At 38.2% G+C, this 26,944-nt stretch overlaps 1 protein-coding gene across 1 annotated transcript in view; it reads left to right on the forward strand.

Moving 5' to 3' along the window:
- The window catches only part of NECAB1 (N-terminal EF-hand calcium binding protein 1), a 234,460-nt gene that overhangs the window by 168,089 nt on the left and 39,427 nt on the right, over positions 1-26,944 (forward strand). The window contains exons 6-8 of the mRNA XM_010968406.3: positions 3,327-3,463; positions 14,019-14,140; positions 23,007-23,083. Of these exons, the coding sequence (XP_010966708.1) occupies positions 3,327-3,463; positions 14,019-14,140; positions 23,007-23,083 (336 nt within the window). The remainder of the gene's footprint in view (positions 1-3,326; positions 3,464-14,018; positions 14,141-23,006; positions 23,084-26,944) is intronic.

Consider the following 26,944-nt stretch of genomic DNA (forward strand, 5'->3'; position numbering starts at 1 on the left):
ACTTTCCTGTGTTTGGAAAAAGAGGCATAATCTGGGTATCAGGTAACACCTGTATATTTTTTTTTACTGCATTATTAGACCAATAAAAGTTCTTTCTACCAATCTCTCAGATTCTGAGGTTTGCTCAAAGGAACACATGCCTTAGGTCAACATATCAGTTTTTTTGGGAGTTCAGCATGCAAAGATCCCTTTTTTATACCTTCACAACCAATACATTTGTTGAGAATAAAAAGAACCAGGCTTTGACATTTTCCAGCTTGCTATCTATTTAATTTTCCATCTGCTTCTTTTGCCGCTGCCTTCCAAGGGAACACGTGCTGCATATCTGAGAGAAGGAAAAGGAGAGTGGAGCTGCGCCAGCTGGGTTTGCAGTCCTAAACCCCAGGATCCAGAAAGAGGGGAGGAAAGAAGTCTAACAAATGGTCCAGAAAATGAAATAAGGACAAACAATCTGTTAAAAGTAAAGCTGTGTTTCCCTTTGTTGTAGAGCCCACATAACTGGGCAAGCTGGGCAGCAGCGTCTGCCACCAGCCAGGGCTAGACGCAGGGGAAGGCAGCTGGTGACTGGGAAGAGCTCAGGCACTCCCCCCCGTGCCTGAATCTCCACGTTGTCCCACGTTCCTCGTGTAGGCTTTAAGCATTTCTGGATCAGGTGCTGTGAGCCAGGCTTTGTTCTGGGCATTCTGGAGGCAGAGATGACTAAGACTCATTCCCTAGTCTTTAAAGAGCTAACCTAGGATGGCGGAGACAGACAAGCAAGCAATGTATTACAACAGAAAAATGCTAAATGTGTACCCTAGGAGGAGAAAAGTGTTACAGGAACACACAGAGGGGAAAGGGTGTGTGCCTAATCCTGTGAAGGAAAGTGGTGGTTCAAGGGAGGAAAGGCAATACACAGACAATGCCACCAGCTGAATTTGGAAGGATAGATGGGAATATTGGAAAACAAGCTTTTTTTTCTCCTTAGCATCAAGGGCAGTGCATAACAGCAGATCTTCAAAACTGACTAAAAAAACTGAATCCCCCAAGGCTTAAACCTCCCCACCACTCCTCTCGATGTCAAGGCATCAGCATTTCTGTCAAATGTACCACTTGGGTTGTGCCATCTCAATTTTATCCGGAGAGTCGCTAAATGAGGCTGGCAAATTCTCAAGATGAGAGGCAAATCTCAGCATAACCATTTCTTAATTTGCTATGATAGGACAACGATGGAGCAGCCAGTTGTCTGATTTTAACTGTCCTTAAGTATCTAACTCTAACATCACCAAAGTCTTTGTACATGAGACCACAGTAGCAAATACAATCAATTCTCAGAGTTAGGAGATCACGTGCAAACATTCAAGTGTTGAATGAGTATCTGCTTTGGGCACCACAGGCTTACAGAAGCATAAGGCGTGACCTTTGCCTCTCAGAAGCTAAAATCAATAGCAGTGACCAGAGTGTTTAAATTGGATAACGCAAAAACAAAATCTCCCTTCATACAGTTCTGACACGACAAATATTTAACATTTCAGTGAGGAAGGAAAGAATAAGGCCAGTGCAGTGCTGCATAGCGCAATAAATGCATACTTCCTTCACTTTGACGTGGTGTCTGCAAATAAGAATTAACGCTTTCATCATTTGCTTTATATTAGTGCAGTGTATACTGAGAGCCACATACAGTTGGCATGATCTCTCACTACACAATTATGCCTTCTCATCATTTTAATATACTTTATTTTAAACCTATGCTTTAGGAAAATGGAAGAACTGTGGGTAACGAATCAGGCACACCTTCTTTTTCTATCATCACATTTTCTTTTCATCTCATAGTTTTACTCAACTCTATAAACACAGTGAGAAATAATTTTTGAAGCTTTTATTGCCACTGAATGGCAAGCTATTTGACCACATGAAATATTTTGTGTAGTTTTTATCTTGAATTAACTCACCAAAGTCCATATAGTTACTATAGCATGTAATATTTTGTTTTATAGTTAGTTGTTAGTTGGAGTTTAAAGACGTTAAAGTTTTAAATTTTTAACTAAGATACGATGACAAGAAAATTTCCTGTGTTGTTCACCTGCAAAAACAAAAAAGAACTTTTAAAAAGAGACTAATGATTGAAACCTTTTATGATTTTAAAATAGGAAAGAAATGAAGTTTTCTATGACAAATTCCAAAGAAACTTGCATCAGGAGGCCAGAGGTTCCATATTTCCTAGTTTAGAGTTGATAGAAGTGCAGAATATTTTTGAGTTTGGAAGTATGCCAGAGTCCTCAGTCTGATTTGTAAGGAAGAGAGAGACCTGACACCCAGAAAGGTTAATTAACTAAATCTTGTTTGCTTGGGTTTACAACCACGGCCCCAAGAATCCCTAGCACATTGTATTTCCTGGCATTACCATCACTCCTTTCAGATTTGTATTTTCAACCGTGAAATAATCATTTTTGTTTAGTAACGGAGCCAAATAAATCCTGTCCTTGACTGAACTTAACATCTGTCATTTCCACCTGAGACTCTAGAAAATCAGATTTAGCTGGCTAGTCCCATGACCTGAAAAAGTGGTTCTGACACCGTTTAATTCCATGCCAACCAGGTTTTATTTTCTTTCTTGGTTCTCCCTGAGACATTAGAGGATGACAGCAGGAAGTGGCGCCATCCACAACCCGCCTGTACCTAAACTCCGTTCTGGCAAGTGTAGCTGTTGTGTTTGCGATGGTCTCTATACATGTGGGGCTGTTTGGATGAATGGTACTTGTGGCTGAGATGTTGCACCAGAAGTTAGATGCAGATGAGTTTGGAGTAAAGTTCCTGAAGGAGAGACATTAGCGTATTTAGTAAACTGTTTAAATATTCCAAGCCTAACGTTTTCTGAATTTTGAGATAACTACACATAATTTCCTTTGGCTTCAGTGTAATGCAAACCAGGCATAATAAATACATTAAGAGGGAATTAAGCCAGTTGCTGACATGAGACTACATTTAGTCGATAACAGAAAACAAATCCAGAGTTAGTCACATTCCAGCCTTTTCTCCAGATCATTTTTCTCCTTTGCTGCAGATGTCTATTCCATAATTCAACTGAGTAGAGTCCTTTTTTTTTCTAATCATGAGGCAGGTGCAATGGGCGATGAGATATTCCATTCATTTCTGCAGCTCTGTTATTCAGCTTCTCGTGGGTAGAAGAGAGCTCTGCCCCAGTTTCCAGGGCCCAACACGTCTTCTGTCCTCTTTGTCTCTTTTTTGGGAGGGTTAATCTGAGATGGATGGATACACGAGGAAAAACCTTCCTGGTTATTTTTTCCTACCGTAACTTCTGATTGCATTTGTTTTGTCATCCTTAGGACTACCAAGAGGCTTCCAATTTGGAACAATTTGTAACTCGATTTTTATTGAAAGAGACCTTGAATCAGCTGCAGTCGCTCCAGAATTCTCTGGAATGTGCCATGGAAACTACAGAGGAGCAAACCCGTCAAGAAAGGCAAGTTGAATGTTTTCATATGACCCCATGTTAGGGCATCATACTTAGACCACTGAAAACTAAACATGAGAATGAATAGATTTAAACACAATGACAGGGGCCTCCACTGGCTGCAAGCCTTATATTTGCCTCTAAAAAAGACCATTCTCTCTTTTCTTTTTGTTTCCATCATTTATTGAACAAATTTTAATTGAGAATTTAGTAGACAGAGAAGACTTAAAAGCGTGTGACAATGTAAAGATACATTTTACATAGTCCCAGTTCTTTAGAAGGCTGAAGTCTATTACATAAATAAAATACAAATACTAAAACTATAATACAAGGTACAAAATGATAAGTACCACAGAGAAGGGGAAATACATTGCCAAAGGATCTTAAAAGAGTAAAAGATTGAATATGGATGGGGGCATAAAAGACAGTTTCATGGAGTTTCTAGTACATCTGAACTAATCTTGTTAATGGGTATATTTGAAAATATAGAAATGATGGAAAAAAACCTTAACAGCCTCCATGAGCCTAGTAGGACACTTGAAAATTCAATAGGTCTAATTATTTAAGGAAATAGGGAAAAGTGAGTGATCGGAAAAGATTTTAAAATTCAATGCCATAGATTGAAATCACTGAGAAGATAAGTCGTGATAATATAGTAGTTATATAAATAATGGCACTAATGCCAAAGAGAAACTTGGATTTGAAATGTGTAAAGCAGACATCAAAATAATTGTAACCAACAGTCGATACTTGGAGTTACCATTTTCACCTTGCGGTCTGGAAAAGGGCTTGGCAAAACCTGTGCTCATGAAACATATTTTTGCATGTGTTACTTTAAACCTGGGGATATATTTTATCTTACTTCTGCATTTTAGGTTAGTAAGTTTTCTGAGCAGGCTGGTAATAGACTACTCTGTAGGGCCAATGTTTCTAAACAAATTAATGGCTGCATAATTATTAGGACATCTCAGAAAAACAGTGGAATTTTCAACCTTATATTTACAGTGTCAAAATGAATGAGCATCACCAAATTCTAACAAAAAACCTGTAATCTCAGGTCTAACGCGCTTGTGCAGCTGGTGAACATGGATGCGCACTCTTCAATGGATCTGTGAAGCATTTTCACATTATAAACTTAGTATTTTTGCTGTATTGGGTGATTCGGTATTGAATGGAAAAGTGTAACAATTAGCTTTAGAAAAAAAACAGCCCATCTCCTCAGATTTGTACAGAGGATAATTGAACGTCTTGAAGCACGATGACTGGTTTCATGTTCCTAATAAGAAAATAAGGCTTGATTAGTTGTCTTTTGTTCAGATTTTAATGACATAAAATGGATTCTCCATTTTTAGAAGCAATCATTTGCCACCTGAGAAGAGGCTTGAAAAAGGACTCCACCCCTTTTCTCCACCTGCACTCTGGTTTTTTTTTTTTTTTTCCTATAGTTATTTGCCTTCTGCATTTACCACCCTAGAGGGAACTTGTGACAGCTCTTCCTTGTGTCGGGCCACAGGCTAGCCTTGAACTCTTGTGACCACTTGCAACAGCTGCATAGCAGCTGTGTCCAACGAGAAGGAGCACGATAATTCAGAGTCAAAGGAGAGCAGAAGACACTAGAGAATTAGTCTTTTATTTCTAGGTTTCTAGCTCAAAAGCAGCTTGGAAGAATGGGAAGTATTACAGGTTTAATGTCAATTTGGGGGAGCGCTATTGTATAGTATTTGACTAAGGCACCCAGGGATGCCCAAGTCCCACCCCAGTCCGAGTACTCTTCCCGGGGAGGTTCCTGGTAAAAATATATATTTGTATATATATTTTGTTTGTTTATGTGTGTGTGTATATATGTTTCTTTTATATGTATATATATATGTATATATATATTTGTGTTGTGTGTATTTTGTGTGTGTGTGTGTGTGTGTATGTGTGTGTATATGTATATATATATATATACACACACATACACGCATTTGTTTGTTTATATGTTGTGAACAGAAAACAAGATTCCACTATGGATTTCTGCCCATAATACCCAGTGTGAAATCTCTGGTTCCCCTGCAGCATGTGAATTAGGCCCAAGCCCATAGGGGCTATCTCTCTGCCCCCACGGCCCCATCTTCCCATCAGCTAGCCACCAGAAACTAAACACCATTGGAGAAGAGACAAGCGATGTGAAAGAAGGCTGCCTTTCTCCTATGTTATCAAACAGGAGATGGGTGAAGAAGCCTCCTGGGGGCATAAGACTTGAATGGTATCTTTTGAGGGGACAGACACTCCCGGAAAGGAGGGTGTCCTCACTCACCCCATAGCACCATCTTCTCTCATGTGGCTAGCTCCTCTTCCTAGTTTGTTTGGTCGCTGTTTGGACAGCATTTTTTTCTAGGAAGCTTTCACTGATCTCAAAACAACTTTGTGCCTCCCAGTCCTCCACCGTGTAATCCCTTTGTACCCTCTGCTTGTGTTACTCACAGTCTCAGTCCCTTACTTATCTCCCCCGTTAGACTCTGAGTGTCTCTACTGCAGGGGCTTTGCTTTGCTTCCCCATACCTGGCACAACTCCGTGTTAAATACACAAAACTGAATAAATGAAAAGAGGATTCCAGGTCGAGGGAGCCATAGAGAGGAGCAAAGAGTGAGGACCTGGGACCGTGGGGAGACAAACTTACCTGGAATCTGGGGCGAAGATAGGCCTTGAAAGCCAGACCAGCTGCATTTATACTCCGTATGATCACAGACTGTCATTGGTGGTTGTAAATAAAGGAGAAATATAATAAAAATGAGTTTTTAAGGAAAATTAGTTTCACAGTAGTGTGTAGTAGAGATTTGGGGAAGAGGAGGACTAGCCCAGAGAGGAGAGATCAAATGAGTGCATCCAAAACTTCATCAGTGTGTTTTATGCCAAAAAAGAGGCTCCATTAGGCTCTACATGGTCAAAAGTTGGAACCCACGGGTACCTTTAGGAATGCCTGGGTTGTCATAATTTGCTTCCCCTTCAGCATCACTATGACTTTGGGGCCTAATATTTGTGAAACCTAGGGATACAGAGACTTGTTGAAATATAGAAAAAACGGAGAAGTTGTCTGTTCTAGCTATCAGCCCCAGGGAGGAATTACGCAGTCTCGTTCATCCTGCAGTAATGAGTTAGCCATGCTGTGTTGAGCAAAATGTCTGTGTCTATTCATGTGAAAATGACAATTTCAGAGAGAAAGGATGCGTACAGCCGGAATGCCACAGAGGTGAGATTTTCAGATGGCATTCTGGAACACTCTTTGTATCTGCCCTGGCAAACTGGCTAAATGGGAGCCACTTCAATTCCATGTCTTTTGAAAACACTGAATAGCCAATGACAAGAATAATCATGCCGCTACGCTGAAATTTCCCTCCAGAGGCTCCTCTGTCCTCTTACATAAGCCTTTCTTTCTCACAAACTAGATTCCTGGGAACACAGTTTAATTATATGTGAATTTCTTTTTTATAGCGGAATCTGCAAGTTTGTTCTATTTTCCAAAGTTCTCTTTCCAGAAAGACAATTGATTCCTTCTGGGCTTGGAAATTATTTTTCTCCTTTTGATGCTTGTTGATTTTAGACGTAAGGGAAGGCTTGGATTTCACACAGAGGTGATTATAAACATACCAGGGAATTTAAGCTTGAACATAAAGAAGGGACGCTCTAATCGCTTCCTCCTATGACCACCAAAGGTACTAGAAAGTTGATTTTTTAAAAAAAGTATGCCATAGGAAAATCTAGAGGAAGGTCCAATTAAAGACTGGAGAATAAACATAGAATATTTATTTTTCTGCCTCCCTAAACCCTTCAAAAAATGGCATTTGAACTGTCTAGACAAAAAGGAATCATAAACCCACAAAAATGAGAAGGATAGAAGCTTGGAACTTGAAAGCAAGGTGAACCTAGTGGTAACTGCTTTAGAAGACCTGAGAAAGCTGAAACGTAACCAGGCAGTGTAAGAAGCCAAGATGCAGCCCACAAAACCTCAGAAAGCCTCGAGAATCAGCTTCACCATGTGCGACTGATAGCGGGGATGAACTGGGGCTGACATATGGTTGAAAGCTGCACCCAGGCTGTATAGTGACTGCCACTCCCCAGTCCTTGAGGAAGCCTGGAGGTGTACTCTCCGGAAAAGGTGAACAGATTGACACTGGCACAGCTAAGAGTCAGACATAACACTAAAAAATGAGGCATTAAGTGGAAGTCTTTACACTGAACAGTGAAATTTGAAACCACCTTAGCGTCCTGTGTTGCCAGAGCTCTGACCGCTGGGCTTATTCCCTCCTGTTGGAACCTGCTTTCCTTCTCTCTCTCTCTTTTCCTTTCTTCCTTTTCTCCTTTTCTCCCTTTCTTTCTTTCCTTCTTTCTTTCTTTCTACTGAAGTATAGTCAGTTTACAGTTTGTATCAATTGCTGGTATACAGCACAATTCTTCAGTCATACATGAATATATGTATGTTCATTTTCATATTCTTTTTCACCGTGAGGTACTACAAGATCTTGAATATATTTCCCTGTGCTATACAGTATAAACCTGTTTATCTATTTTATATATAACTGTCAGTATCTGCAAATATTGAACTCCCAGTTTATCCCTTCCCATCCCTCTCCCCTCCGGCAACCATGAGTCTGTATTCTATGTCTGTGAGTCTGTTTCTGTTTCACATATAAGTTCATTTGTCTTTTTCTTTAGATTCCACATATGAGTGATATCATGTGGTATTTTTCTTTCTCTTTCTGGCTTACTTCACTTAGAATGCCATTCTCCAGGGACTTCCATGTTGCTGCAAATGGCATTATGTTATCATTTTTATGGCCGAGTAGTATTCCATTGTATAAATATACCACGACTTCTTTATCCATTCATCTGTCGGTGGACATTTAGGTTGTTTCCATGTCTTGGCTATTGTAAACAATGCTGCTATGAACATTAGTGTGCAGGTGTCTTTCTGAATTAGGGTGGAACCTGCTTTTCTGAGGGATCTCATCAGTGCAATATAAAAGACTTAAAAGTACTGAGAGTTGGTGTCCTCCATTGAACAGAGCCTCCAAGCCAGAACCCCCTACAGTGGAGGCTGCAATTTAGCAGTTCCCACCACACATACAGACTCCATACTATGGATGATTAAATTAGTATTAAATTATTTGGGGGAGGTGCTGCATGTAACAGAGTGGGAAAGTGGCTTAATCACATAAGGCCATATTATTGCCTACTAAAGAGCCTGGCGTGGGGCAGCCTAAGGCAAATTATGGCAGTTTCCAGATTTATCATACACTCCCTGTCTTTTTCACATCTTAAGTACATGTCTTTCCTTCTCAAGTTTATGCCTTATGGCCAAAACTATTTGTTGGAATTCCAGCTATCATGCTCATATTCTAACCAGGAAAGAAGTACAGGGAAAGAACAGGCAGCCTTCTAGCTTAATCCCCCCTTTTAAACAACCTTCCTGGAAGTTCCTTACATTTCCACATGTATGTATTTGGCCTGAGCTGTTCATGTAGGGAAGTTGGTAGCTAAAGCCTAAAACTGAAAAAGAAAGAGATACATTCATTTATTCCTTTATTGAGGTATAACTGACCTACAACACTATGTTAGTCCCAGATGTACAACATAGTGATTCAGTATTTCTATACATTACAAAATGATCACCACCAAAGTCTAGCTACCATCGGTCAGCATACAAAGTTATTACAATATTATTGACTATGCGCCATGCTGTACATTTCATCCCTGTGACTCACTTACTTTGTAACTGGAAGTTAGTAATTCTTAATCCCCCTCACCCTTGTCACTCATCTACCTTCCCCCTCCCCTCTGGCAAACACTAGTTTGCTCTCTGTAACTATGAGTCTGGTTCCGTTTTGTTACGATTGTTCATTTTATTTTTGCAACTGCACATATAAGTGAAGTCGTATGATCTATCTTTCTTTGTCCGACATACTTCACTTAACATTATACCCTCTAGGTCCATCCATACTGTCACAAATGGCAAGATTTCATTCTTTTTTTGATTGCTGAGGAATATTCCAGTGCTTGTGTATGTGTCTAAATATATATATATATTTGTGTGTGTATATATATATATATATACACACACACACACACACACATTATATATATGCATAGATCATACACACACACACACACACACACACACACACACACACGACATCTTTATCCATTCACCTATCAGTGGACACTTAGTTGCTTCCATATCATGGATATTACAAAAAATACTGCAGTGAACACAGAGGTGCATATATCTTTTCAAATTAGTGTTTATTTTCTTTGGAAAAATACCCAGATGTAGAATGCTGGATCATATGGTAGTTTTATTTTTAAACTTTGCGGAACATTCATAATGCGTTCCATAGTGGCTGTGCTAATTTGCGTTCCCACTAACGGTGTCCAAGGGCTCCCTTTTCTCCACATCATTACCAGTCATTTTTATTTGTTGCCCTTTTGATAACAGCCAGCCTGAAGGGTGGGAGTCTTGTGGTCCTGTGATCTTGATTTGCGTTTCCCTGATGAGTAGTGATGTTGAGCTACTTTTCAAATGTCTGCTCGCCTTTGTTATGTCTTCTTTCAAAAAATGTCTGTTCAGGTCCTCCCCCCATTTTTAATTGACTTGTTCGTTTCTCTAATACTGAGGAGTTTGTATGAGTTCTTTGTCTATTTTGGATATTAACCCCTTATCAGTTACATCATTTTCAAATATATTCTCCCATTCAGTAGGCTGCCTTTTCATTTTGTTCATAGTTTCCTTCACCGTGCAAAAGCTTTAGTTTGATTCAGTCCCATTTGTTTATTTTTGCTTTTGCTTCCCTTGCTGAAGAGAGAGGTGTGAAAAATACTGCTAAGACTAATGTCGAAGAACATACTGAATACGTTTTCTTCCAGGAGTTTGATGGTTTCAGATCTTGCATTAAGTCTTTTTTTTTTAATTGAAGTATAGTCTTCCATTTTTATTTTATTTTAGTGTATGGTGTGATAGAGTAGTCCAGTTTGATTCTTTTACATGTAGCTGTTCAGTTTTTCCAATATTTGATGAAAAGGCTATATTTTCCTCATTGTATGTTCTTGCCTCCTTACCCTAGATTAATTAACCATTTAAGAATGTGAGTTAATTTCTAGGATCTCTATTCTGTTCCACTGATCTAGGTGCCAGTACAATATTGTTTTGATTAGCATACCTTTGTAGTATAGTTTGAAATCAGAGAGCATGACACCTTCAGCTTTGTTTTCCTTTCTCAAGATTGTTTAGGTTATTTGGGGTCTTTTGTGTTTCCACACAAATTTTAGAATGAATTGTTCTAGCTCTGTGAAAAAATACCAGTTTTATTTTGATGGAGATTGCACATACACTTGGGTAGTATGGTCATTGCAACAGTATTAATTGTTACAGTGATTGAGCACAGTATATCTTTTCATTTGCGTTGTCTTCAGTTCATCAATGTCGTACAGTTTCCTGATTGCAGGACATTTACCTCCTTGGTTAGATTTATTCCTGTACATTTTATTCTTTTTGATGCAATTGTAAATGGATTTGCTTTCTTAATTTCACTCTCTGATAGCTTGTTACTGTATAGAAATATTGTTAGTGTGTAGATTTGTGTATATTAATTTTTTAATCCTACACATTTTTTATCCTACAGGTACTAAATTTGTTTATTAGTTCTAATAGGTTTTCTGGTGGCATCTTTAGGATTTTCTGTATATACTGTCATGGAATCTGCAGTGAACTTTTTGTTTTTCCTTTACAATTTGCATTCCTCTTGTTTCTTTTTTGTCTGATTGGTGTAGCTAGGACTTCCGATACTATGCTGACTAAGTAGAGAGGGTAGGCATCCCTGCCTTGCTCCTAGTCTTAGAGGAAGTGCTTTCAGCTTCTCACGACTGAGTATGCTGTTAGCTGTGGGTTGTCACATATGGCCTGTATTTTGTTGAGGAATCTCCCCTCTGTAACAACTTTCTGGTGAGTTTTTATCATAAATGGATGTTAATTTTTGTCAAAAGCCTTCTCTGCATCATCGAGATGATTATGAATTTTCATATGATTTTTATTCTTCAATGTGTTAATGTAGTGTACCATGTAGATTAATTTGCAGATATTGAACCATACTTGCATGCCTGGGATAATTCTCCTTGATCATGGTGTATGATTCTTTCATTGAATTTAGTCTGCTGTCACTTTGTGGAGGATTTTTGCACCTATGTTCATCAGTGATATTGGCTTGTAATTCTTTTTGTGGTGTCTTTGGCTGGTTTTGGAATTGGGGTGATGCTGGCCTCATCAGAATGAGTTCAGAAGCATACCTTCCTCTGCAGATTTTTAGAGTAGTTTGAGAAGGACTGGTATGAACTGTTCTTTGCAGTTTGGTTGACTTCCCCTGTGAAGCCGTGTGGTCCTAGACTTTGGTTATTTGGGAGTTTTTTAACTAACTAATTCAATTTCATTTTTAAAAGAAGTATTTGTATCCTTTAAATGAATGCAAACTTATTTAACAACTGAATCCTTATGTTTTAACAAAGTTTGGTTTTCAAATAGGGTCCCATATTTCCAGGCTTTCCACCATTGGAAAACTTATTTTCATAGCCACTTTTTTTCTTATGAATCTTTTCAGTCTCAGTTTACTTAGCAATTAATGCAATTAGAAAGGAGGAAAGTCGATTTACATCAAATTTGTAGTTTATGTTATCCACCCCAGGAAGTGGTCAATTTAAATTTAACGATGTGGTGGCAGACGGACTGGAATTCTCCAAAGTTGCTTCCCCTAGCCTTGGTTCTTTTCTGTACAGAATCTCCTTTTCAGATACCTTACCCATCCTCCACACTTGAGGTTTCACCTCTGTGTGTTTGGCTCTATTTATTTCTGATTCATATGTTTGTTTCTATAAATTTATCCACTTTTGAGGGTTTTCCAGTTAATTTGCATACAATTGTTTGTAGTAATCTCTTAAAGGTCTTTGTACTTCAGTGACGTCAGTTGTAACTTTCTTCCCATTTCTGATTTTATTGGTTTGGATCCTGTCTTTTTTTCTTCCTAAGTCTAGATTAAAGTTTATCAGTTTTGCTTTTCTTTTCAAAGAACCAGCTCTTACTTTCATTGATCTTTTTTATTTGCTAATGCATGAGAAAACCCCTGCCACTAATACGTGGAATGGAGGTCTCCAAAGTGGTGCTCTGCCTGTGTCCCTGGGAAGAATCACCGTGCCCTTCTGCCTCTGTGAAGCTCTCCAAGATCGGCAAGTGGGCTTGACTCAGGCTTCTTTAAAATTGCTGCTTCTACCGTGGGTCTCGGATTGTGTGAGATTTTGCCTATGCCCTTTAAGAGCAGAGTGTCTGTTGCCTAGAGCCCTCCAGCTCTCCCGCGTGCAAGCCTCAACGGCATTCAAAGCCAGATGTGCCGGGGGCTCGTCTGTGTGGTACATACCCCCCAGACTGGAGGACTCAGTGTGGTAGCTGGACCCCTCGCTTCCTGGGGGGAACCCTTGCAATTGTGATTTTCCTTGTTTGTGGGTTGGCTCCCCAGGTGTGGATCTTGACTATACTGCATCAGCATTGTCCTGCCTGTCTCATTGTGGTTCCTTTAGTTGTGGGAAATCTTTTCAGGGTGTTCCCGTCAATCGTGGCTCTGTAAATAGCTGTGAGTTTGGTGTCCCTCTGGGAGGAGGTGAGCTCAGGGTTTTCCGACTGCACATCTAGGCCACACCTCCGCAGGAGATAGTAATTTAAGCATGTTCGATACAGCTAGACCCAAATAAACATTTGTTGAAAAGTGTTGTCTTTGTGTAAGGGGAATGTGGGCATGGTATGGTGGAAGGGAGAGCCTGTTTGTAGAAGTAAGTTTATAGAATTACTTGACTTTTTAAATTATATGAATATTTAGCTTTGATGTAAGCAATTAAGTTTGTAAGTGAATAAAAGAAAAAACACCATAGGTGTTCTCAGACATAACAAAATACGAATAAATATTTTTTCCACTAAAGATTTGGACAATAAAAGAAAGAAGCTTTCTTAAATTACAAATTCAGGTATAATTTTTACTCAAACTTTTTTCTTGGTTTTATTTATTTTTAAATTAAATTTATTTTTTAAATTTAGTTTTGTCTTTTAGCTTTTATATATTTTATTGAAGTATAGTCAGTTTAAAATGATGTGTCAATTTCTGGTGTACAGCATAATGCTTTAGTCATACATACACATACATATATTCATTTTCATATTCTTTGTCACCATAAGTTACTACAAGATACTGAATACAGTTCCCTGTGCTATACAGTATGAACTTTTTTTTAATCTATTTTGTGTATATATATCAGTATCTTTTACTCAAACTGTTTAATTGCAAGAGTTAGAAAAGGTCTTCTCCTTGGTTTCCCTTACTGTAATACCGTATCACCATGTTGTCTCTAGACCACGTTGCCAAGCTCTGGTTCTCGTAAGTTTTCTTTTCACTACACTAGGAAATCTTTGTGATTGATCGTTGAAGATCTGTTCCTTCAGGTAAGAGACTGAAACCTTGACATTGAGGTTAAATATTGTCTTTGTTGTTCAAGACGAGGGCCAACCAAGCCAGAAGTCCTGTCAATTCAATGGCCTGGAAAACGAGCAAGTCGCCGAGTCCAGCGACACAACAGCTTCTCTCCCAGCAGCCCTCAGTTTAATGTCTATGGTCCAGGTAATGAAGCTTTGTTATTTTTCAAGTTGGCTTAATTGTATCTTCATATTGACTTATTTAAAAAGGGGGGAAAGACAGCCAAAACAGTAATAATGGAATGCTTTCCTTATACCAAATAAGTCTGTCTGAAACCAAAGCAGTAAAGAATCTAAGATAGTAAGAACTAGGGTGGTGTTCCCAGCCATCAGTTCCGGGAGAATGCAGCAGCCGTGCCCGGGCAGGACACAGATACACGGGGGGGAGCGAGGACAGGGGCCCAGTCACCTAACGTGAGAAAGACTTGAGACCTGTAGAAACCCTCATCATCTCCGGGCAAAGGAGGTGCCCTTCGGTCTGCACCCCAATCCCAGATCCCCAAGCCTGCCTAAGCATCCTCTAGTTCATTTTAGGAAAAGGATTATTGTTTGCTCTCGTGACAGGATTGAAGTCAAAGCAGTGCTTTTGAAGTGTGTAATGTAGTCTATGCTTCTTTAGATTAAGACCTTAATAATAATTATTAGGTTATTACATTTTAACCATGTTATTTATAATAATTACCTTAAAATAAATTTGAAATATGAAAACTTACATTGTTAAATATCAGAGCAAATTTTGTAAAACATGAATACATGTGTCTGTGTATATAAATGCACATATCACTTGAACATGTCATTTTAACACAAATGAATATTTAAACGTCTACCATTTCAGAAAATTAAAATAAAGCTTGTGTTTATCAGACTACTTGAAAGATTTCAAAATGCTTTCTTGAACACTGTCTTATTTTATGCTAACATCTTATAAGATAGATGTCAGTATCTCCATTTTTCCAGAAAGTGAAATAGTTTGTCCAGAGGTAACAGATTATTACTGCAATTTTACTTTGAAACAGACAACCTCAAAATCTCCATGATCACAATTGGAAATACTTGTTTTTTTCCTTTCATGGGTCTATGGTTGATTGTGATTTGGGTGATCTCAGCTGGATGTGACTCCAGCCCGTAGGTGGTATTCAGCTCTATTCCTCATGTAGCTTCTACGATCAGTGAATACTTAGAGCAGTATCATCTTCTGGTGGGTATCAAAAGTACAAACAGCCAGGAAAAATCACACAGCTCATTTACAGCCACTGTAGGAGTGGCCAAGATGGAGGAATAGGAAGACCTTGAGCTCACCTTCTCCTGTGGACACAAAATTATGACTATTTATAGAGCAACTATTGATGAGAAAGACTGGAAGACTAGCAGAAAAAGATCTTTACAACCAAATACATTAAAAAAGGAACCGAGGCAAGGTGGAGAAGTGGCATGCTCAGGATCCATACCCCTAAGAAGGCGGTCCACAGATGAGAGGATAATTACAGTCAGAGCCCCGTGTAGGGATCTATAGCCTGAGTCTTGCACTGGGAAAACAAGCCTCCAGAATGTTTGATTTTGAACGCCAGCAGAAGTTTACTTTTGGGAGAGCCAGATGGCTGTGGGAGATAAGAGACTCCACTCTTAAAGTATGCTCACAAAATTTCACACATTCTGGGATACAGGTAAGAAGTAGTGATTTGAAATGAGAATGGGTCAGACCTACCTGCTGATCTTGGAGAACCAGAGAAGCAGGAAGCAACTGGATCTCACCCTGGGGACATAGACACTGGTGGCCTTTTTGAAGAGCTCATACTACCATGAGGACACTGATGCACTCACTGGCAGGCATCCTTTTGAAGGAAGGGCAGTTTATGAGACTTATGGGACTACATCTAGTGTACTAACATGTGTATTACAGGAGTCCAAGAAGAGAGAAGAGAAGAGAGAGAGAAAGGGGCAGAGAATGTATCTGAAGACAGCAGCTGAAAATGTGCTCAGTTTAGGAAAGGAAACAGAAATTCAGGTCCAGGAATGACAGAGAGTCCCAAACTGGATCACCCAAAGAGGACCATGCCAAGATACATTGTAATTAAAATGGCAAAAATTAAAGATAAAGAGAGAATATTGAAGCAGCAAGGGAAAAGCAACAAGTTACGTTCAGGGAAACTCCAGGAGGCTACCAGCTGGTGCTTTAGCAGAAACTGCAGGCCTGGAGGAGCGGCATGATGTATTTAAAGTGTTTAAAGGGGAAAACTTATAACCAAGAATACTCTACCCAGCAAAGCTTTCATTCAGATTGATGAAGGGATCAAAGTTTTACAGAGAAGAAAAAACTAAAAGATAGCATCACCACCAAGCCAGCTTTACTAGAAATATTAAAGGGGCTTTTCTAAGCAGAAAAGAAAAGGCCACAACTAGAAATATGAAAAGTATGAAAGAAAAAAATCTCATTACTGAAGGCAAATTTACAGTAAGGCAGTAAATCAACCATAAATAAAGAAGTTTAAAAGAGAAAAGTAGTAAAATCATCTATATCCATAATGAAGAGTTAAGGGATATAAAAAATGAAAAAAAGTAAAGTATGATGTAAAAAAAATTAAATGTGGAGGTGGGAGTAAAAATGCAGAGTTGTTAAAATTGGGTGTGAACTTAAAAGGTCAAGAACTTAAAAAAATCATGGAGATAGACAGAGATAAAGAGAGAGAGACTGATAAATGTAAAACTCATGCTAACTACAAGCCAAAAATCTGTAATAGATGCACACACACAAAATAGAAAAGAATGCAAGTATATCAGTAAAAGTAAAATCATAAGGGCAGTCATCAAATCACAAGGGAAGGGAGCAAAAAAAAGAAGAATGGAACAAAAGAGAACTAAAAACCCAAAGCAAAAGACAAAATGCCCATTAGTACATACCTATTGATAATCTCTTTATATGTCAATAACTAAGTGCCCCAATTAAAAGACATAGAGTGGCTGAATGGATACCAAAACAAGGTCCATATATTTGCTGCCTACAAGAGATTCTCCTCAGATGTAAAGACACAGACAGACTGAAAGTGAGGGGATGGAAAAAGGTGTTCCATGCAAAGGGAAATGGAAAGAAACCTGGGGTGGGGATACTTGTATCAGACTTTAAGTAGACTTTAAAACAAAGACTGTAAAAAGTGACAAACAAAGACATTGTTAAATGATAAAAAGATCAATCCCAGAAGAATTTGTGTCAATCAGACACACACACACACACACACACACACACACACATATAATTCTATCCAAAAGCAGCAGAATACACATTCTTTTCAAGTTCACATGGAACATTCTCCAGGATAGATCACATTCCAGACCACAAAATAAGTCTCAGTAAATTTAGGAAGACTGAAATCATATTAAGCAACTTTCCAGCCACAACACTGTGAGACTAGAAATCAACTATAAGGAAAAAAACTACAAAAAACATATGGAAGCTAAACAACATGCCTATAAACAGTCAGTGAGTCACTGGGAAAATCAAAGAAGAAAGCAAAAATTAACTGCAGACAATTGAAAATGGAAACACAATGATAAAAAAATCAATGGGATGCAGCAAAACAGCTCTAAGAGGAAATTTATAGCCATACAAGCTTACCTGAGGGAATAAGGAAAATCTGAAATAAATAACCTAACCTTACACTTTAAGGAACTGGAAAAAGAAGAAAAATCAAACCCAAAGTCAGTAGAAGGAAAGAAATCATAGATATCATGAAATTGATGAAGTGATTGATGGAAATAAATGAAACTGAGACTTAAAAAACAGTAGAAAAAAAGATCAGTGAAAATAAGAGTTGGTTTTTGAATTGATAAATAACACTGATAAACCTTCAGAAAAATTTATCCAGGAAATAAGAGAGACCAAATCACTAAAATCAGAAATGAAAGAGAAGTTATAACTATCATCAGAGAAATACTAAGGACCATAAGAGATTACCATGAACAGTTTTACACCAACAATATGGACAATGTAGAAAAATGAACATAGTCCTAGAAATATACAGTCTCCCAAGACTGAACTGGAAGAAACAGATAATATGAACAGACCAAATACCAGAAAAGAAATTGAGAACAGTGTTTCATTGTTTCAACCTCCAACAAACAAAAGTCCAGGACAAGTTATCCTTACAGGTGAATTCTACCAAATATTTAGAGAATAGTTAACATCTATCATTCTCAAACTATTCTAAAATATTTCACAGGAAGGAACACTTCCAAACTCATTCTGTGTGGCCAGCATCACTCTGATGCCAAAAGCTGAAAAAATATCACCCAGAAACAAGAAAATTTCAGGTTAATATCACTGATAAACAGAAATGCAAATATCTTCAGTAAAATGTTAGCAAACAAATTTAGCAATACACCATGATCTAGTAAGATTTATCCCAGGGATGCAAGGGTGGTTCTGTAGCTGCAAACCAATCTGTGTGATGCACTACATTAACAAACTGAAGAATAAAAATCATAGCATCACTTCAATAGATGCAGAAAAGGCTTTTGACAAAATTCAACATCCATTTATGATAAAAAAAAAAAAAAAACTATACCGAAAGTGGATAGAGAGAGGACATTACTTAATAAAATAAAGGCCATATGTGACAACCCACAGCTAACAACATATTCAATGATGAGAAACTGAAAGCATTTCCTCCAAGATGAGGAGCAAGACAAGGCTGCCCATCCCCACCACTTATATTCAACATAGTATTGAGTCCGAGCCACAGCATCCAGCCAAAAAGAAAAAAAAAGGGGGGGGGAGTTAAAGGAATCCAAATTAGAAAAGAAGAAGTAAAACCATCACTATTTGAAGAAGACATAATACTATACATAGGAAATCCTAAGGATGCCACCAAAAAGCTACTGGAATTCATCAATGAATTCAGTAAAGTTCCAGGATACACATTTTTTCTTGTAATAACCTTTACTGAAAAAGAATATGAAAACAAATATATATGTATATATATATATATATATGTATGCATGACTGGGACATTATGCTGTGCACCAGCCATTGACACATTGTAACTGACTATACCTCAGTTCAAAAAAAAAAAAAAGTACAATTCTATTATTCTGAGCCAGAGCCAGAAATAATTGATCTAATTAATGTATAACCAAAGAAGCTGAGTCTGAAATATGAAGAGTTTGGTGCAAGGTCATGCAGCCAGCAAGAGGCAGAGTTGACAATATCTCTTAAGATCTCATCACAGCCTTCTGTATCTTCTAGGATACAAAATTAATATGCAGAAATCTGTTGCATTTCTATGCACTTAACAATGTAGTATCAGAAAGAGAAATTATGAAAACAACCCCATTAAAATTCCATCAAAAAGAATACAATACTTATGAATAAATCTAACTAAAGGAGTAAAAGACTTGTATTTGGAAAACTGATGAAAGAAACTGAAGATGACACAAACAGATGGAAAGCTATAGGATGTTCATGGATTGGAAGACTTAGTATTGTCAAGATGACCATACTACCCAAAGCAATCTACAAACTCAATGAAATGCCTTCAAAATATCAATGGCATTTTTTTCACAGAGCTAGAACAAATACTTCTAAAATGGCAAGGAAACACATAGGGCCCCAGATAACCAAAACAATCTTAAGAAAGAAGAACGAAGCTAGAGGTATCTGGCTCTCTGATTTAAAAGTATACTACAAAGCGGCAGTGATGAAAGCAGTACCACACCCATAGACCAGTGGAACAGAAAAGAGAGCCCCAAAATGAACCCACACTTCTATGGGCAAATAGTCTTGTCTATGACAAAATAGGCAAGAATATTCAGTGTGGAAAAGACAGCTTATTCAATAAATGGTGTAGGGAAAACTGAACAGTTACATGCAAAAGTATCCAGCTGGACTACTCTCTCACACCATGCACAACAACAAATTTAAAGTGGGTTAATGACTTAAATGTAAGACTTGAAACTATAAAACTTCTAGAAGAAAGCAAGGCGGTGTGTTCTTTGACGTCAGTCTTGGTAATACATATTTTTGGATATCTCTCCTCAGGGAGGGGGAAAAAGGAGATATAAACAAATGGGACTACATCAAACTAAAAATCTTTTGCACTGTGAAGAAAGCTATCAACAAAATGAAAAGTTCATCCACTGAATGGGAGAAAATGTTTGCCAATGATGTATCTGGTAACTGGTTAATATGCCAAATATACAAAGAGCACATACAACTCAACATCAGAAAACAATAAGCAGATTGAAAAATAGGCAGAAGTCCTGAACAAACATTTTTCCAAAGAAGACCTACAGATGGTCAACAGGCACGTGAAAAGATGCTCAACATCACTAATCATCAGGGAAATGTAAATCAAAACTAGTGAGATGTCACTTCACACCTTTCACAATAGTTATCCTCAAAACACCACAAATGATAAACGGTGGTGAGGATATGGAGAAAAAAGGAACCCTAGCACACCATTGGTGGGAGTGTAAATTGGTGTAGCCACTATGGAAAACAGTATAGAGTTTCCTCAAAAAACTAAAAATGGGAGTGCCATATGATCCAGCAATTTCACTCCTGAGTGTATATCCAAAGAAAATGAAAACACTAATTCAAAAAGATACATGCACTCTACTACTCATAGGAGTATTATTTTACAATAGCCAGGATACAAAAGCAACCTTAAGTGTCCATCAACAGATGAATTGATGGAAGAAGAGGCTATATATATATATTTATATTTACAGTGGAATATTACTCGGCCATAAAAAAGAATGAAAATTTGCCATTTGCAAAATGAATGGACCTGGAGGGTATTATGCTTAGTGAAATAAGTCAGACATAGAAAGATAAGTACTGTATATTATAATTTATATGTGGAATATAAAAATAAAACGAATGAATATAACAAAACTGAAACAGACTTACAGATACAGAGAACAAAGTGGTTACCACTGAGGAGAGTGAGGAGGGGAAGGACAAGACAAGACTTGGGGTTTAAGAGATACAAACTGCTAGGTATAAAACATATAAGCTACAGGGATATATTGTACGGCAGAGGGAATATAACCAATATTTTATAATAATTTTAAATGGATTATAGTCTATAAAACATTGACTCATGTTGTACACATGAAACCAATGTAATATTGTAGATCAATAATAGTTCTGTTTTTAAAAAGGTACAAACTTCTCATTTGGTAAATAAGCACTAAGGATGTAAAGTACAACATGATAAGTATAATTAACACTGTATATCTTATTACATTAAATTTGTTAAGAGAATAAATCGTGAGTTGCCTTTACATGGAAAAATTTTCTATTTAATTTTGTATCTATATGAGCTGATATTGTTTACTAAACTTTATTTTGCTAATCATTTCATAATTATGTAAGTCAGATCATTATGCTGTATATCTTCAACTTATACAGTGCTGTCTGTCAATTATATTTCAATAAAACAGGAAGGAAAAAAACACAGTTTGCATCTTGTCTAGTAAGTCTCCACTGGCCGAACTGTCACGTGCCAAATTCAGGAACAGTGGGGAAGGGGATGCACTCCACCCATTGGGGTAAGAGGTACCGCAAAGTCACGGGGCAAAGGGTACATACGTGTAATTCTGTAACAGGAAGAAAGTGAAGACGTTACAACAGTAACACAATCTATCTTTTGTGACTAGAAAATGGCAATATGAGGCTCGTGTGTCAAAACATAGATTGTTCCTTCCATTCTAGCCATTTAAAAGGAAAGTATTAAGCCCAAAATACCTTTCTGTGGGACTTTGGCGTGACAGCTCCCTTGAATTCTCCTAGAAACAACCTAGAGTGGAAAGCTGTTAACTGACTTGCAGATTAAAATATAAACAAACTTCGTTTATATATTTATAATATTTCCTATTGTAAAAGCATCCTTATTTATGTAGCCGCTTCTTTTGTGGCAATACTGCTGCTGCTTTTTGCGTCATGATTTATTTTGAAGCTTTGAGAGGAGCTTCACCCAAAACAGCAGGTAAGAGAAGTGAATGTTAATGTAAAGTAATACCCCTTTATTATAACTGAGGCCTTATCTTCCTAACGTTCAGCGCTAACACAGGCTTTATAGTCTTGAATTCAATCACATTCTCCTATCAAGAAATATCAAATAATGTTACTTCAGCAGATGTTCGTGAAAATGCATTAGAGCAAGCTGCAGGGGGACACACAAGGACGCCAGGTGCTTGTGCGAGGGCTCAGGCCACAGCTCTCTTCCCCTTTGCATAATAACGTTTATAACAGCAGCAGCAGTAGCCGCAGGACTTACATAATGTCCAGCCTGGTGCCGGATACAGATACGTGTGTGTAGACGCAGACATAGTACATGCAGGTGTGTGTATACGTGTGTATATAATCCTCACAATGACTCGGGGAGTCTGGTGGTATTGTTATTCCCATTCTAAAAATATGAAAAGTGAAGTCAAAGGAGTCAAACAGTTTGGCCAACATCAGCAGACTCCCGTCTGTACTCTGAACTGCTGTGCCGCGGCCGGAGGGCCCACTCGGGTTAACCCCTAGGGAAGGAGGTACCGGCTACCTTGCCCTTACATTTCTGTTTGATTAACAGTTTATCCCTTGCTGTGGTCCGGGCTCTGATTTCCCTGGCTCCTGCTACTGCCCCAGAAGTTAAGTTTAGAACTGTTGATTAGTACTTTCCTTTTTCCAAAAGAAAAATCAGCCACATCATGGGGTGGTAAAAATGGCCCAGCAGGATCTGTTCCTTTGACTATCAGAGGCCAATACAGGCAACAACAATAATTTTAGGAAAAACCAGACTTATGAAGATGAACACACTGGGATGCCTAGATCTATGGAAATCAGTAACTTACAAAGAACTCGTGTCGGGGGGTGGGAAATATATATATACACACACATATATATTAGACGTGTTGATGTCAATGACACTGTGTTCTTCCTCCAGGTTAACAGGAAAGCTCTGAGATATCAGAGCATTCTGCTCTGTCCAGGGTTTAACATATTGCCTCATGATTTTCCCCTCAAGGCTTACTGGAAGAAGATAACCAGTGGATGACCCAGATAAATAGACTCCAGAAATTAATTGACAGACTGGAAAAGAAGGTGAGTGCTTCCTTTTCCTTCTTCTCTCTCTCACTTTCCAATAGATTATGACTCATTATTTTTATTGCCCCAACATCCATGGCTGACAATGGATAGAATATCAGCCAGGATCCCAATGAGGCCACAAATGACTGCTTGGTAGTTATTTGGGATTCTTGTTAAAGCGAATGTAGAAGCTCCTGTTAACTCTCCTTCTCCCCACAGCCACCCCCAGTTATAGTTACAGTTGGATGTAGAGTTTAAAGTTAAATAATTGTGCTGCATTCCTGACTCTAAGGTTATCACTCGTTTAAGGTAGCAGTGTGCTTGAATGATGCAAATGGCAGCTCTTAGGGATGACCTGGTTGATGTCTTGGAAATATTTCAAAGTGATTCAGGGAGATGGCTGTGTGGTACATTAAAAGATGAGATTGCACGCTCAACTTCTAAAAGTTAGCATCTTTTTAAAACAATTTAATCTAATTTATTTTATTTTTAACACCTTTATTGTGGTATGATTCCTGGACAGTAAACTACACATATTCCAGATGTACAATTTGATGAATTTTGATAGATGTCTACACCCATGAAACCACCACCACCATCAAGATGCCTAACATTTCCATCACTTCCCAAGAGGTGCACATTTCAAATTCCCAGTTTATCCCTTCCCACCCCCCTTTACCCGCTGGTAACTGTAAGTTTGTTTTCTATGTCCGTGAGTCTGTTTCTGTTTTGTAGATAAGTTCATTTGTGTCCTTTTTTTAGATTCCACAAATGAGCAATATCATATGGTATTTTTCTTTCTCTTTCTGGCTTCCCTCACTTAGAAGTTAGCGCCTTAACTGATGGTTTCTGGCATTGAAGCTACCAGGTTAATCAAGCAAGTTAGGAGATGATAAAGAGTTCTTTAGAGCTATATCTTGCGTTCTCAGCTATTGTGTTTTTATTGAATAATTTAATTAGTACACAGTAGTCCTGATATTATAGTTATATTCCTCTTAAACAGCTTTCATGAAGAGGCTGCTTTATCATTCAGTAAGAATATGTTTTCTGTGCATGCCAGGCACTAAAGAAGGAACATTTATATTTGAGACAGAGTTACTGACTTTGAACAACCTAGAATTTATTTGTAAAAATATTCTATATTCACAAAAATGAGTCAGCAGATTTTTAAAAAATATGAGCAGCACAGAGCCAGGCTCATTGTTCAAGCTCAGTGACCGCTTGGTGAGTGACTAAGACGTGCCAGAGGGATGGAGCACATGCCGGAATCTGCAGATGCTAACCTGAGGGGGTGATCACTGCAAGGCTGAGTGCTTGGGAAGGACCTCGTATGGCAGGAAGGGCTTAAGTGGGCCTTTGAAAATGATGACAATAAGAATTTTGAGTGCAAACAACAGAAATTATTTCTTTAGTAAAAAAAAGAAATCGTTAAAAGAAAATGGGTTCACAGAATCAACAGTCCAGAGATCCAGACTCAGGAAAATCAAGACAAGATAACTCCAGGGACGAAGGTAAGCGAGAAATACTCATTAGTCCCTCAGGTTGTCTCCACTGGAACAGATGAGTTCCAGCAATTTCTATTCTGTGGACATTCTGCTCAAGATTTCACTTTCCAGGAGGGAGAGTCTGGTTGGTCTTGTTATGGTCACACATTGGTCTCTTGGACATGGAAGGAGAGAAGACCTTGATTAATAGTCCCAGAGCACTGTACTGAAAGGAGGTGAGATAATTCACTGAAGGAAATTGTATTGGCATTAGAATTGGAATGAATACTAGTCGCTTAACAAACTAATGAGTAAATATTTGCTGTGGAGAAGTAAAATTTTAGGAAACCGAGCAGCTGGAGAGGGCGTGCAGGAAGGTGATGGCATGAGGAAAGGTTAAGTGGCCTGGCCTGGTTAGAGGCTTTCATTGAGGGACGTAGTGACAAATAAGGTTGTATGGATGGATGTGGTCATGTCATGGATGGCCTTCAATAATAGACTGAGGAATTTGGACTTGATCTTGGAGACAACAAGAGGCATTTACTGTTTTTCAAGAGATAAGTGACATAATAAAAAAAAAAAATCCTTTAGAGAGAAAAATGGACAGCAAGAATACGAAAGGGATTCAAACAGAAGAGGCAAAGTCAGAGCCACCAAAGCCAGCTCCAGTAACGACATTGAAGGTCAGGCTGTAGACCTGAGCCCACTGGGGTCAGGTGTAGCAAGAGATGGGCCTGGACGAAGTGACTGAAAAGAAAATAGCAGATTTGGAAGACTTGAAGTGAAATTAACAGGACCATTGAATGGGTGTGATGGGCTAAGGACAGGGTGGTCTCCAATAGGAGTCCGAGGATTTGAGCTGAAGTTCGGAGACAACGATAATTAACAGAAAGGGGAGAGACAGTGAGAGATAATTCGGGAGGTGAGATGAAGAGGTGAACTGCTTTATTAAATGTATTAATTTCAAATTGGGGTTGGGTATAGCTCAGTGGTAGAGTATGTGATCAGCATGCCCAAGGTCCTGGGTTCAATCCCCAGTACCTCTGTTAAAAATAAAAAATAAATAAATAAACCTAATTACTAACCCGCCAAATATACATATACATACATACATATATATATATATATATATACACACACACACACACACACATATATAAAATAGGACATCTAGGTAGAAATACCCAGTCAGATTAATTTGCAAGAAGTGAGGCCACAATAGATTAAGGTCTTAAGAGCCAAACACACAGAGTGAAACCTCAAGTGCAGAGGATGGGTAAGGTATCTGAAAAGGAGATTCCGTACAGAAAAGAATCAAGTCTAGGGGAAGCAACTTTGGAGAATTCCAGTCTGTCTGCCACCACGTCGTTAAATTTAAATTGACGACTTCCTGGGGCGGATAACATAAACTACAAATTTGATGTAAATCGACTTTCCTCCTTTCTAATTGCATTAATTGCTAAGTAAACTGAGACTGAAAAGATTCATAAGAAAAAAAGTGGCTATGAAAATAAGTTTTCCAATGGTGGAAAGCCTGGAAATATGGGACCCTATTTGAAAACAAAACTTCGTTAAAACATAAAGATTCGGTTGTAAATAAGTTTGCATTCATTTAAAGGATACAAATACTTCTTTTAAAAATGGTTTTGAAGTTCTTTCTTTGGTGTCATAAATTTACATCATTATTTTTAAAGGAATAGCTCAAAGTCAGGTCATGTCTTTTATTTTTTATTCCCCCAACTTTAAATCAAAGTATTTTGACATCTCTTTCTTTCCTCGGCTTTTGTCTCCCTTCCTTCCTCTGAAAGGGTTTCATTATGAGATCAGCATCTGAGAGATGTGCTGAGAGTACAAGGTGATGGTCTTCAGCGTGGGGCACCAGCTGTGTGGGGCTCAGCACGATCTGCCTTAATGAATGGAGAAACAGTGCAAGTTGGGTTTTTTTCTGCAGCGTGTTCTGTACTGTGCTGAATTGGGTTTTTAGAGGAAAATCTACCCAATTGCCAAACAGTAGCTACGTGCATGGTATTTCACTCCTGGCTATCTTGTCTCCTGCAGTTGTTAGCACTAAGTTTGATCTCCACATTAAAAATGAGTGTATTTACAGTGGAACACATATGATCTTTTCTCTCCACTAAGGATTTCTGATAAATCTTTTCTGTACTGTAAACCAAGCCCAAAACCATTTATGTGGAGGAAAAAAAAAAACACTTGAAATTTCTGCAAGTTCCTTCAGCATTCCTTTTTTCCACTTTAGCCTCTGTTAGTACTATGGGCTTGAGATTATATCTTAGGCTTCACTTGAACACTGCAGAAAACACCTTTACTGTTAAACAAAACCACAAAACCTCGTTAATCTTCATAAGTGCATCATCAGATCACAGGACATCCA

The sequence above is a fragment of the Camelus bactrianus genome, chromosome 25 (assembly GCF_048773025.1).
Source record: "Camelus bactrianus isolate YW-2024 breed Bactrian camel chromosome 25, ASM4877302v1, whole genome shotgun sequence".
NCBI lineage: Eukaryota > Metazoa > Chordata > Mammalia > Artiodactyla > Camelidae > Camelus > Camelus bactrianus.